The following is a 14,757-nucleotide window of genomic DNA, read 5'->3' as shown; positions in this document are numbered from 1 at the left end:
CGCAAATTTCCTGTTGATGTGCCGATTGTACGCCGCACAGAATCGCAAAGATTTCTGCTTGGAATACGGTACAGTATCTACCAAGCGAATGAGATTAGTTTATTCTCATTTTACGACAATATACACTAGCACCGGCTCGGCCCTCCAACAAAGAACGATCAGTTGATATACGTATAGCCATTCCTCGCGAAGAGGAATTCTGCGATTGAAAGTTTTAAAAGGAAAACTACATGTGAGTGTAGGGTCACTGGGAGCAAGTATATATTCATCTCAAGAAACCAGTTGGGGCCACAGTCTTGTGTGGTTTGTTGCACGATCCATTTGATTACTGTTCCAGAGCCCAGTAACCTTAAAACAATCTGCACAATAAAGTGTCTCTTGTTCTAGAAATACATATAGTCGTTGTATGTTCAGTAGTGTCTCCAGAGCAGCAGTAAGTGTTGTCGTGAACGCACTAATCGTCGCACAGAGGAGTAACTAGAACAAATTCTTGGCCAATAACCAAAAAAGAATTTTTTATTTAGTAATATTTTTTAGATACCTAAAAGCATACTGCATATTATGGCAAAATAAAGAATATGTCAAAAATTTCTAAAGAATTTTTGCATGGATGCAAAATGGTGATATTTTAAGGGGTTTTTAATCATTTTTATTATATATCCGGCAAAATCGCTTTCTAATGATGATGACTGTATTAAATAGGACAATATTATAACAAACGTAAATGAACACAACTATTTGTGTAACTTCAGCTTAAAAATAACCGAAAATAGTAGTGTTTCTGTGTATTGGACCAGGTTTAGAGACACCCTTTCTAAACATTTTATTCCAAATTTGAGTGATGAAAAAGTTACATTATACGGCAAGATCCGGCAAAGTTGCTGAAACAACATTACAAAACAAGGTTCCGGCTATCCGAAAAAAATTCAATCTCTTCCGATCTTTTCCGATCCTCGAATTCCAAGCGATTTGAAAATATTGATATTTGAAAATATTGATATTTCCACTTTTGAGGTACGCCAAAATGCTGTATGGCCAAATACTATGTTTGGCATAATGTAGATCTATGAATATGTGCAAAGGTATCCCTTTTAAAAGAATTCTTCTCCTTTTTCCACTGACCAACTCTTCATGCATCGGAAAAAAACAAATTTATTCACAAAGATCACCTCGAAAATACTAATATTTGGAAGGTTTTAGAAAATTGACCTCTGCACTGGTAAGTGGATAGATACCAAATTGTCCCAAAAACTAGTAATTTTCTATTTTTAGTTCATATTAAGGCATAATAACAGCAATAATCGCAATAAATAGTTTTGGCCAGGATTCGACCCCAGTTACTCCTCTGTGCATCGCCATCAAGACCATCCTTTGAAGATAGTTAAACTTTGATTGGATAGTCATGATTTCTTTCTTCTGCCACCACACAAGGCACCCGTATGGTCTAATAATTGTTGTGTAGATCGACTGAATGTACTTGGGTTTGAGTGCCCAAGATTTGCCGAAAGCCCATTTATATTAGCCGACTGCCATGCAAGCTTTCTGAATTTCTTCTGAAATCGATGTGAGCTGACCAATTTAGTTTTAAGTCAAGAATTATCCCAACGTAGTCAACTTGATCTGCGACAATAATTTTAGAATAAAAAAACAGCAACGGACGAGCTCCGGTTGCAATACTTCATTGCGTGAAAAGCACCATTGATGTTTTATTTGAATTAACTGATAGTCCAACATAAGGCACCATTGCTCAACAACATATGAGCGACCGAAAATAAAAGTCGAAAGGATAGAATATGCTTCGTATGACCCGTATCAAATTCATTAGAACATAAAAATCGGAAATAAAGTTCAAGCGTAAAAATCGGACGGAGATTCTTCAGCATAAGAATCGCTTAAAAAATGTTCACCCGCAAAACTCGGTAAGAATGAGCCTCCAGTATAAAAACCGGTTAAAAATAAATAAATCGTTCGCAGGAGCATCCGTATATCGTGATGTTCAAGTCGGCTAACGAAAACTGCTTTGAAAGAAGCGGACATGTTTGTTGCGGTGATCTCCAGGTGTATCGGTGCAGGAGGCGGTACTGGAAGAAGGCGCTACTTATGGCCATGTTCTTGGAGGTGGCGAAATTGATTAGTCTTATGCCGTTCTCGTTCGTCTGCTGGTGGGCGCTGAACCTCCCAATCACCGGTCTGTATTCCACCTCCTGGCCAACCTGAGCATTAAGGTCGCCGATGACGATCATGTTTTGGGCAGCGATCGTATTCACGCTCCAGCTGCGCGTAGAATTCGTCCTTGCGGCTACTTCCGAGGTGGGGACTATGCACGTTAATTATGCTGATGTTGAAGAACCGGCCCTTGATCCTTAATCTGCACATTCTGTCGCTGACCAGCCACCATTCGATCACACGCTTTTGCATCTCCCCCACCACCATAAAAGCTGTTCCCAGCTCGTGTGTATTGCCGCAGCTCTGGTAGATGGTAAGGTTTGGTTTTGCGAAAGACCCGCACCGTAGACCCCTTTCAACACACCTCCTTCAGCGCCACAACGTCGAACTTGCAGTCTTCCACTATATCGGCAAGTATGCGAGTGCTCCAGATAAAGTTAAGCGACCTGCAGTTCCATGTCCCAAGTTTGCAGTCCCTTGTCCGTTTCCGTTGCGTACGCCTGTGCCAATTTTATCCATCCCAAATTTCTTGTTGAACTTCCTAAGCATGCTATTTTTATGGGCGGCTAGCTAGGCCTTCGCCAACCTTGCAGTAACGCTGAAGGATCACGGGAGGAGAGATATTTGGGCTAAGCGCTTATTTAAAGGCGGCGCTGGCTCGCCTTGTCAGGGCTGCTTTAGGGCGTGTGGTACTTAAGCCTAGAACGTGTAGGGCCCACTACCTCGGGTCGCGAATCACAACTAGTTGCTATCGCGACTAAGCATTATCCACCACCTATGACCCGCCCGGTTGCTTGCAGCTCAGCTTCCCACATAGCGTTCCTCCACCACCACGGGGCCCGGGGGTTGCTAAGCATTGCTGTTCGTGATATATGAATATACTCCATGAACTCGTGCTGTTTCCAAAATGGATTCGAAAGATACGTTGCCAAAAACACCTTCAATATCAAGAAAATCTCCTAAGCTTAATTGCTTTTGCGAACAAGCTTTTTCAATGTTGTAGACAACATAGTGCAACAGCGTGATAATGGATTTTCCCCACTGATATGCATATTGAATTGCATGCAGCGGGTGCTCACCCAAGCTAACATCCCGAATGTAGTGATCGATTAAACGTTCCACTGATTTGACAAGGAAAGAGGTCTGACTGATCGGACTAAAGCTTCTTGCCTTCAACTTCATAAGTAACGCGACCACCTTTGGGAATGAATATTACAATTATTTTCCGCCACGCTAACGGAATATATCCTGTTGCAAGACATCAAGAACTTTTTTCAAAATCTGTTTGAAGCGTTCATATCCTCTTTGTAGTAGAACTGGAATGATTCCCTCTTTTCCCGGAGACTTATACAGAGCAAAGCTTTCAATAGCCCATTTGATCGATTCGGTTGTCACAATTCTACAAGCAAATGCCGAAGAATCAGAACTACACAGTGGCGTAGTAAGATTTTTTTTCGGGAGGGGGGATATGAATATTTTTTGTGTATATATACATGAACGAATGTATGTATGCATGTAAATACGCATGTTTGTTTTTAAAGCAGAAAAAGTGTTCAAAAACACCCTGAGCAGGAAAAACATGTAAAAAACCCACAACTCAAGGAAGGGGTTTGGGCAGCCACCCGACCCGCTAATACCACTACTCTTGCACAGAACCTGATTCCTCCTGAGCACTACGTTACAGCATTACTTCGAGAAGAGGTTTATTTATGTGCACAGCACACTACCACAACCACTGTGACAGAGATTCGCTTAACACAGCAAGGGTTATACCCACGACACTCTGTGCACCAGTGGCATATTCTAGTCATACCAGACATTCAATCTTCGGCACGAAGAATCACCTTGACTTGAGGACTCCTGTTTGCAGTCGCCTCTTACGACATGGGAGCAGGAATCAAGTGGATCGATTCTTGATGGAGATACTTCAACCCGGCGGTTGCAACACGGCCTGGTTTTGTCCGGAGAAATATAATAGACTATTATCAACCTCCTAGTGGACCACTGCCACACCCGGTTGTTATAGGAGGAGACTTCAACGGTTGGGTCGTGGAGTGGAGTAGCAGGCTGACCAACGAAAGACGCAGCTTGTTGGAAGCCCCGGCGAAGCTAGATGTAAGGTCATGCAATGAAGGTTCTGCTAGCACATTCCGTAAAGACGATCAGTGATCCATCATCGACGTACCATTCTGCAGTTCGTTGCTGATGGATAACATGCATTGCTCACTAGTACATACATAACGACCACTAGTCGAACTACTATACCAGTGATTCTCAACCTGGGGTCCGCGGACCCCTAGGGGGCCGTGATGTCGTTGCTGGGGGTCCGCGAAGAAAAATATATTTTCTGTGCGCATTTGAAATTTTAAGTCTTGTTTCCTAACAAACTGAAAATAACATATTGATAGCATACAAAATCGATGTTTATCCGTGGGGGTCCGCGGTAACCCAGGGTGATTTCTAAGGGGTCCGTGGTATGAAAAAGGTTGAGAACCGCTATACTATACCATTAGTCGGTGGAACTGTACTGTAAGACGGAGGACTTCGACAAGGGCCGAGGGAGTGATAACACTATCGAGGGAATTTGACGTAACAATGCCGAGGTAATTGGAGCCGATGAACTGCCGGCGTCCGGCGCATTGGTGGAGCGAAACGCTCCGCACCCTCCGTGATGCATAAGGTGATATTCAAGGCGACCAGGGCCGCCACCGATGAAACTGGCTTGGCTATCGTTTTGACCCCACAATTTACGACGATATAAAAGTTCACACCAACGGAATGAAACTGCAATTCCAAGAATTATTTATTTACAAAAACAAATAATAGCCTTTCAAGAACACGGACTCGTGCGTCTTGGCAGTCACTGCATGGAACCATCTCAAAACTACGGTACCACTCGCCTCGGTGCAGCATTTTCACATACGAAATTATGCAGATCGGCACAGTACAAATCATTCCAAAGCCAGTGTACATCAAGGGCAGGAATGTGTCGAATTTCGGTGCAGTGCTCAATACCACCAGCGTTATCCGGTTGACCTGGCATCCATCTGGTGTAGCTGAACCAGGTACCGGTGGGCTGCCAGATGAATTCCCCTTTCTGCGCCAGATCACTTCCAGCAATCCAAACTTGGGTGCGAGTTTCATTGTAAATGGATGATGACTTGATTGCTTCGATAATGTGGAAGTTATCCTCGGCTGTGGTAATCACCGCCAATCGCATTCCCAAAGAATTGCAGTGCTCAGTGGCTTTGAACCAGTTTGCCTGTAAGTGCGGGAATCAGTAGAAGTAGGTTAGGAGTTTCGGGGAACTGTGGGACTCACCTTGTAAGCTGGTATGTAAAATCTTGATGGTGATAGACACTGTAGGTCCTGCGCGAAGCAATGAACCGTTGCCAGAATGAATACTGCCAGTGCTAGGGTTTTCATCTTCAGGGTTTGAATGTCCCGATACGAATGCTGGTTCCGGCAGAAACAATGTATTTATTTAAACAACTGCAGGTATGTGAATTACGTTCTAACGCGTCCTACAAGATCGTAGTTTAAATTGCACTTTGATTTTTATCATATCAGTGTAACATGTAATCATAATTGAACTTGAATCATACAAATGCACTGGGAGCTTTTTGGAATGGAGGAATCCCCGCACAAAATTAGATAACATAAACATCTCGTTTATTAGAGATATCACTTTTTCCAGCTTGTGTCTATACAATATTTGCCTCCTTTCTCAACTTGTTTTTATTATTTATTATATCGCGGTCGAACAATCTAGCTGCAAAAGGAGTGCTATTTATAGTCATACTTTAGGCTGTTGTTGGTTGAGGAGAGGTTTTTCGTTTGAATAACAGGGCGATTTCGTTCCTATCCACGCTGGCGGGTTTCACGCAATTTTTTAACACTCCCGCAGTGTTGTCAATTATAGCACACATTAACATCAACACAATGAATAGAGTAAAATTATTTTGAAAATATCTGCGATTTCCTCACCGCGCTTCCGAATCACTCTTATTCCAGCAAAGAAAAAGGGAACCAGTCCGTGTCTGCGAGTGAGTGAAGGATTTAATGAGCTGTCATGTAGTAAAGCAGAAGATCCCCCTGTACAAGGCCGACCGGTTTTCGGCGATATTAAGTCGTCTTTACTTGTCTTTGGCTGCTCGCAATGTCGGTCGGTGTGGTAGCCAGTGATCACCTAGGCGTTTTTCACCTCATCCGTTAAATTTACCGCGGCGCACGCTACTAGTAAAATGTGATCTGACACATGAGTGTACATACATAGAACGAGGTGACAATTTGTATTCCGACCTAGGAGTAACATGACACAGGAATCTGGAAAAATTGTGGGTGCAAAGCCGAAAGCGGAATTGTATCACGTTCCTATCGCCTGGTTGGAGTGAGCGCATACCAGGGACAGGGACCGTTCGAGCGAGTGGGCTTAACTCGGTTAGCTACGGCTTTCCACAGGTGGATGATGTATGCCACTTATATTGGTTTTCATGCCCTCCAAGCTTCGCTTTAGGAGTGTGACAAATTGCTATTTATAAATGGTATTATGATCATTTAGCTACTATAAGCTACTGAACTACCCAAATCAACTCTGAGAAAATTTTAGTAGTAGAATGCGCCATGTACGGCTTCCAGTATTGAAAAGCGAATTCGAGGTTATACGATTTTGGCAGAACTTGAGAATGGTGTAATATGTAAATACCATCTGAATGTTCGCGATAGCGGTATCGAAAAATTGAAGCAACATCCCGTTACCGACACGCGAAAGATCGTTCTTGTACTTTACACCGAATATGGTAAGTGCGGGAGGCGCTTTGTTGTAATGAAGTCACTGACACTGAACAAAATTAGAAACATGCAGCAAATATCACCTTATATAAACACTTAATGATTTAGAAATGAGGCACTGAATTCTAGCGATTTCGGTGTTCCTAGTGGACGGATATTCAAGGTTTTAATGCGTTTTATTGTTTCCTCTCAGTCTATGTTTTTCGTAGTTTCAAACTAACGTGGTTCCGAGATGGCTATGAAACAGGAAAAGAAAAGAAAAATAATTGTGCAGTGACCTCGAAAATCCATCAGCATCAACACAACAACTGCCAAAATTGCTGGAATATCCTAGAGGAACTGTGGCTCGAATGATAAAAATTAACAAGAAAATTTCACAACTACCCGCGAAATGCAAAGCAAACGTGGGAGTAGAAACGTTTATCGTTGAAGTTGAACTACGGGTAAAGGTCATCCGGAAAATCACGACCGATCCCAGCATTTCGGATTACGATTCCGTGAAACATCTGAACGCAAACCGCTGCACAGTGGAAAAAAAAGAATAAAAAACATGACTTTATTCAATAGCGTGAAAATGTCTGGAGAATGCATGTATTTAAAAATACCTAAAAGTACGCTATCATGCTTGTTTTGCCCTAATTCCCCTTTTTGTTAGTGTTTGGTTTTATTGCTGGCTATATAGCTTGGAAGAAAGCTGAATGCAGGCTACCATAGTTAGTGTTTCTTATGCAGAAAAGTTCAAAGATTCTATAGGAGATAGTAGGGTTGTCTGCATAAAACGTTTTAATCCGTTTTACCCCGATTCTTCCCAAATGTTGAGTTTTAATTTAACTTTACTCAACATTTCGGAAGCAAGGAAACGAGTGAAGATAGTTTTACCCCATTTTTCCTAAACTCAAGAGGGAAATTGAACATGGCAATACATTTCGGAAAAAGTTTACATGCAGTTAATCAATAGCTGTATTGCATATGTAAAAAGGTTCTGGTAATCGATTTCAGATAGTCCGAATGGCCGCATAAGAATACGAATTCAAGAATAAAGTTAAACTAGGTTTTAAATTTATGGAAGAGGTCGAATACGGCTCATTCAAAGTAGTTATTATTATGTAAAAAAAAACGTCTGGAAAATCGATTGAAGATAGTTAGAAGGACCGCACGAAACTGTTCCCATAGGCTGCAATTGAAATACATTTAATTCCGCAATCACTCTGAATATCGTTAACCTAATCCCGGCCAATTGTTTTTACTGTTATAGGTTTTCTGTATTTTGACACGGGCGTAGCTAGCGGTATGCGGTGGCGGGTTACTCCACTTCCCCCAACAAGTCTTCTCCCATCAAGCCCTCCCCCGGATAAAATTTCATAGTGCCTCCAGAATAAACTTTCCTATAGTGGGTCTGAGATATCGATTTTGAAATGAACTGAAAGATGGAAGAGACGGGCCTGGAAGATTCCTTATGGCCCGCAACTCAATAATATGGGTATTTTCGGAATGGTCTTGATGAGTAGGTGCCAGAAATTTATGTTTGACGCCATTTTGAAATCCAAGGTGGCGACTTCCAGTTTGGGGAAATTTGCTATAACCCCATCAATATGGGTATTTTCCGAATGGTGTGACAAGTAGGTGCCAGAGATTTATGTTTGACGCCATTTTTAAATCCAAGATAGCGACTTCCGGTTTAGCGAAATTCGATATAACCCCATAAATATGGGTATTTCGGAATGGTCTTGACGAGTAGGTGCAAGAAATTTATGTTTGATGCCATTTTGAAATTGGATTTCATGGCGACTTTCGGTTTAGCTAAATTCGCTTTAACCCATGCAATATGGATATTTTCGGAATGGTCTTGAAGAGTAGGTGCCAGAAATTGATTTTTGACGCCAATTTGAAATCCAATCCAATCCAACTTCCGGTTTAGCGAAATTTGCTATAATCAATCAATATGAATGTTTTCGGAATGGTCTTGAATAGGTTATAGCGAATTGCAGTAAACCGGAAGTCGCCATCTTGGATTTCAACATTGCATCAAACATAAATTTCTGGCATCTACTCGTTAAGACCATTCCGAAAATATCCATATTGTATGGGTTATAGTGAATTTCGCTAAACCGGAAATCGCCATCTTGGATTTCAAAATAGCGTCAAACATAAATTTCTGGTACCTACTTGTCAAGACCATTCCGACAATACCTATATTGCATGGGTTGTAGAGAATTTCGCTAAACCGGAAGTCGCTATCTTGGATTTCAAAATGGCGTCAAACATTGCCCCTACTCGTCAAGACCATTCCGAAAATACCCATAGTGTTGAGGTGCGGGCCATAAGGAGTCCAGACCTGTCTTTTCCATCTTGTCGAAAGTCTTTTGCATTCAAAAGGACTTATTTTTTGCAAAATCCGTGTTAATTGCGAAATCCGTGCAAAAAAAAACTTCAAAAATATTGCTGAGAGTTTTTTTTTACGCGGATTTTCGAATTAACGCGGTTTTTTTACGCGGATTTTCCAATTAACGCGGTTTTTTACGCGGTTTTTTTACGCGGTACGTATCCCCCGCGTAAAAAAACCTGGGTGTATTTGACTACATTATCATTTCTCATACGATGCTGCTGTTATTTGCTACCTTGGCGCATTTAATTTGTTATTGATGTTACCGTGTCTTCGTCCTGGAACTTCGCCAATTGATAAATCACGAAAATATTTTGCTAAAAAATTTGCTTCTCCCTCCATCATCAATGCTCGGTACCACCCGCCACGTGGTATAGGTCGACCTTCCTCCCACAATACATATGTTCGTTCTGAAATACGCGTACCGGTATATACTGAGAGCATATTTTTATTTGTTAAAAAGCACCAAAACACGCTTCCCTCAAGAATATTGCTGTCACCTTCCACCCTGTAACCACCACCGCCGTTGCCACCATCATCACTGTTTGCGGTAATCCATTTTCCTCCAAAATAACAAGTTATTAGTGGGAAATAATCGTTTTTGAGTCGGTTGGAATAAGCGGTGTTTTTGGCGCTGTTTTATTCCATGACTATTTCGAATCACCGTTAAATCTAATGATGACAGCCGGGATGTAAATAGGGTTTTTATGGGCTATGGGTCGCGATGTGAGAGAATTCGAGAATGATTTTCTGGTGGAGTTTTTATGACCGTACCGTCATTCAGAAGGTTTATCTGTATAAGAATCGTTCACAAAAGCAAGTAAGACCAATAACTTGGACGCTTTCAGTAGTATCCGTACAACTGAAGTTGTTGCAATTAGTACGATTGAATTTTACTGCGGCAGGGTCGCTCTGGACAGGTTGAGTGAACGACGGTAAATTAAATTTTTATATATGTTCGTTACCTTGGAATATGATTGAAAACTGATAAAATTTATTTAGACTGTTTTAAATTTTTTATTCATTTTTCTTTACTTATTTATATATTTATTTATTTTAATTCATAGAACTTTTATCCTTTGCATAATTCACCACTTTTTCGGCCTAGAAAAATTTCTAGACCTATGTGCGGGATTGGGATCGAACCACAGACTAACACACAACACGATGAGGGGATTCCCTCAAAAAACGTCGATCCGGCAATTTTCCCAGGACACCACCTTTTATTCACGGTCCCAAACACTCATTTGCTGGTTTTGGAACAATTTTTCACTAGTGGTCTATCCCCCATATGCTTGTTCATATGTCAGTGACCACAGTCCTAACTACAAATATATTTTTTGTGCTTTTTAAGCCAATCGATTTTAGGGAAAAATAGTTTTGGAAATTCCCACGCATGCAGGCGATGTATTTAGGACACATCAAACAATGTAATCTGTAAACCACTAAATGTTTCAACTCCTTGACAGAAAATCCGACCCTCGAAACACATCGCTCACTGCTCCTTCCTTAACGAAGTAGCAAATAAAATCTGTGGTTCTCATTTAAAGGAATCAAATCTAGAAGCAGTATACGTTAGCAAAGAACCGACCTAAAATCTTCAAACTTTTAATCCTACGTTGCTCCTACCTAGAAATGTTCAACTAGAAGCTATTTTTTCTACACTCCAATACACTAACTCCAGCTTGTAGCAGAACATATTTTAATACATCTCCTCATACATATTGCAGGCGCATTAAAATTCCAAAGTACATACTAATAAAAACAATAACTGCGCATCGGCACATTGGAACCGTCGTCGGTTACAGCTGACAACGAATCCCCGTGAGATGCCTGGCGACCTAGCCACAATAGTTAATCTCTTTGTTTCGCCAACAAAACGAGTTAATTCATTCGCCCCGAATGTTCGATCTTATTATGCTTATCTACCCTGCACCCGCCCAGTGGGGGTTCGGCTCTAGGATTGGCCAACTTGCGGTAAAGTCATTTGCATTTTTATGCACAAATTTCCCACGTCCCGTTCGTTTTCGGCAACTGTGCTGTTTTACTATTGCTAATGACCTGCACCATCTTTAGGTGGGATTTTAGGAGAAACTGCGGAAATGCAATGAAGGAGGTGAATATTCATAAGTTGCCATCAGTTGAAGGATATACATAATCAGTAGATTAAATTCAAGCAGTTTTTTTAAGTAGTTCGGAAAGTTTAATTTGTTATTAAACGTGCACGGTAAATTTGTATGCATAACATTTAAAGTATCTTAAAACTAACATAATTCATGAAATAACCTACTTTGTACCGTATACCGTCAATCATTTCTGTCCTGAGCGACACCACCTTATTCCTACTGCTGTGCCTTATTTTTCAATCTATAAAGGTATATTTTTGAGGTCATGTTATTTTAGCATAGAAATCTTCACTCGAAAACGATCAATATGTAATATTTATGTTATTAGTAGCAGTCAGGATGGCGAAATAGAGAACCTTAATATCGATAGACTTATCAACATTGTATCAGTAGTTAACGGCAGTCCGTTTTTATTCCAAAACGAAATGTTGACATAGCATTGGAAAATATTGAAACACGGAAACCACAAATGACACATTGTCAAAATCGAAGAAAGATCTCTTGATTAGATTTCAGACCAAAATGATGTTTTAATTTGTGTTCAAAATCAATAAAAATCTGTGATTTTCGGTAGAAATAATAAAATATCAATCGTTTTACCCCGGTCGCCTGAGAAACGAAAGTCTAAAATCACTGACCACTCCGTTCGCAGAATCAAAAGATAACCACCCTACTTACACAATCATATAAGTTATTTTATAACGCCTTTCATACCGTTACGCTGATTGCAGAGCCATCTAACAGATTTCTTTTCCGATCGTTTTGAAGCTTTCGAAATCGAGCTGCTAATATAATCGTCATTCAGGCGTGAATACGTAACGGCGTCAAAGCAATGTAAGCTTTTCTAACCCGCCTTATTAGTTACGAAAGCGGGCTAAAAAAGCTCATCTCTTCAATAAACGTGCTTTATACACACTATTCTCAAAATAACCGATTGTAATGAAATAAGTACCACCAAGAATAATTTCATTGATCGTTTTTTAAGCACGATATAACCAAAGGCGTGATCCGTTACGTGTGAAGAAAAGAGATTATAACTATAGTTATAATCTCTTTTGTGTGAAGCCAAACGATATTGAGCGCAATCAGTATTCTTGCAGGGAATTTGATTTGATTCGAGATTCGGAAATTTGTTTTGATTCGGAAATTGCTCTAAATTGTCAGTAGAAAAGTTCCGTTGCACAGATTTTTAACCCATTCACTCCCATGTTGTTTGTGGACAACAACGTTTTTAAACAGCTGTAACTTTTGATTGAGGCAAAATTTGCTCACACAAACAAGTAAGGCTAATAAATGTGACTATTGCCCTTCATTTGAGTATTGTCGCGCTTATAATAAAATATCACATTGCGGGCGTCTGAAAGGCGCATCAAATATAGCCGCAGTTACTCCGCAAGCCGATTTCAGTGGAGCCACTAGACAATGAGACAGTCGAACATAAGCGAACTATAGGAGTGATAATCAGTCTCTATTGCAAATGAATGTAGAGGATCTTCTCTTGCAATGTTTGTTTATTTTTCTAGTAGCTTTGTGCTTTGCAAAAGCTTCAAAGAAAAAGCTGCCTATGAATTTATATAGGCGGCTGTCACGCGCCTATCTGGATTGAGCTTTCATATAATCGCATATCGAGCGATTATCCTGCAAAGCACAATACTAACAGTTACAAGGATCAGCTCTAGAACTGCAGTTATTGCAGTTAGTCTGATTGGATTCCAATGGAGCAGTGCTACCACGGAGAGTTAACGTTAACGACGAAAAATTATTTTTTCATATATTTTCGTTATGGCGCAATATTATTGAAAACTGATAAAACTTATCAATATAGATTGCTTTTGGCTTCGTTTTCCACGCAAAATAAAGACACGGTAAAATTCCTTCTAGTCACCAAGTGACGTGGCTGTGAGAATAGGGCCCATAAACTCAACCGCGGAAAACGTCAGGTTTTTAAAATTTTCCACACCAAATTCAACATGATTTGCTGTTCTGAAACAACTGGTATTTTTTAGAAACAGCAGAAGTTTTATACTGGCAGTTTTGAGAGATAACAGCATCTCCGATTTAAAATTACAATACACGACGAACCAAATCCCGCGATCAAATTCTGGAGGCTTTTAAGGCTAGTTTACAGTTCGGAAAATGTGTCACGGGATTTAGGTCCATGTGTATTTTAAATGGAGCTCGGAATTTCAAATCCCGTGGCGGGAAATGAGTATACACGAATTTTTTTTTCGTGATGTGTAAACCCAACCGCGGGAAACATCACGGGATTTCAAAACTCTCCACACAAAAATCTGGCCCGGAACAATACAACATAAATTGTTTCCGACGGGGGTACAGTTGTGATTCGCTGGTTGGGCCACAGCCTCTGTCCAACCAACGAATTTGATTCGCTAGTTGGACCGACTGACAAATGTCAAAAACTCTCCAAAGAAGACATTAGTAGTGTAAAAGATTGTTAGATAGATTGTCAAAGTAAATTTGACATTGGATTTTGACGTTCAGATGCTTCAGACAATGGTCCAACTAGCGGACATCCAGCTAAAAAGCGGTCCAGTTAAAAAGTGTCCAACCAGCGAATCACGACTGTACTATTGAACAGAGAGGATGTTTATATAAGGGACCATTCATAAATTACGTAACGCGTTTAGGAGGGAAGGGGGTACGAGAAGTTGTGACATGTTGTGACATATGACGGAGGGGGAGTAAGCTAGATCGTTACGTAACATGTTTTTTCCTATACAAAAAAAGTTATTCGAAGAATTTGTTACGTAATAGAGGAGGTGGTATAGCGAAATTTGTGACAATTTGTTACATGGGGGGAGAAGGGAGTCAATTTTGGGCAATTTTGGCGTTACGTAATTTATGACTGGTCCCTAAAGATGCACGAAAACTGAAGCTAAAACTTCGGTGCGTAGAGTGAACGTTCCGCTGCGTAATGCAGCATACTGGGGAGTTCGCCCAACTCTTCCCAGGCTCCGTTCGCCATTGAGAATATTTTAAACCCCTTCAACAATTCTACCCATAGCACGGGTCGCATGACACTAATTGGAGTTCCCTGTTTGGTGGATTTTTACCACTGGAACAGGTAATCCGTAGTGTAATTCTTAGCCGGTTGAAACAACCACTACCGACATTACACGGTTTATCTAGGCTGTTCGGTGAAAGAAGCTGACATTGAAGGACATTGTTCGGTCGCTATAAATAGCTCTGGTTTACGAAAAAATTAATTTCTTTCCTAACTTTTTTTCTAAATGTATTTTGGACCACTCACAAACCCCGAAAAGAATTATC

The 14,757-nt window shown here is 40.6% G+C and overlaps 1 protein-coding gene across 1 annotated transcript; it reads right to left on the bottom strand.

The window, feature by feature from the left end:
• Positions 1-4,938: 4,938 nt before the first annotated feature.
• On the bottom strand, positions 4,939-5,643 carry LOC131691720 (perlucin-like). Its single transcript, XM_058978330.1, has 2 exons — positions 5,488-5,643; positions 4,939-5,428 (listed from the first exon to the last, which is right to left on the bottom strand). The coding sequence occupies exons 1-2, from the start codon at positions 5,590-5,592 to the stop codon at positions 5,051-5,053; spliced, it is 483 nt and encodes a 160-aa protein (XP_058834313.1). The 5' UTR covers positions 5,593-5,643; the 3' UTR covers positions 4,939-5,050.
• Positions 5,644-14,757: the final 9,114 nt, after the last annotated feature.

This window comes from Topomyia yanbarensis, chromosome 3 (genome assembly GCF_030247195.1).
Source record: "Topomyia yanbarensis strain Yona2022 chromosome 3, ASM3024719v1, whole genome shotgun sequence".
Taxonomy (NCBI): Eukaryota; Metazoa; Arthropoda; class Insecta; order Diptera; family Culicidae; genus Topomyia; species Topomyia yanbarensis.
Note: the sequence above shows the minus strand (reverse complement) of the source record. Positions and strands in the feature narration are given on the sequence as shown.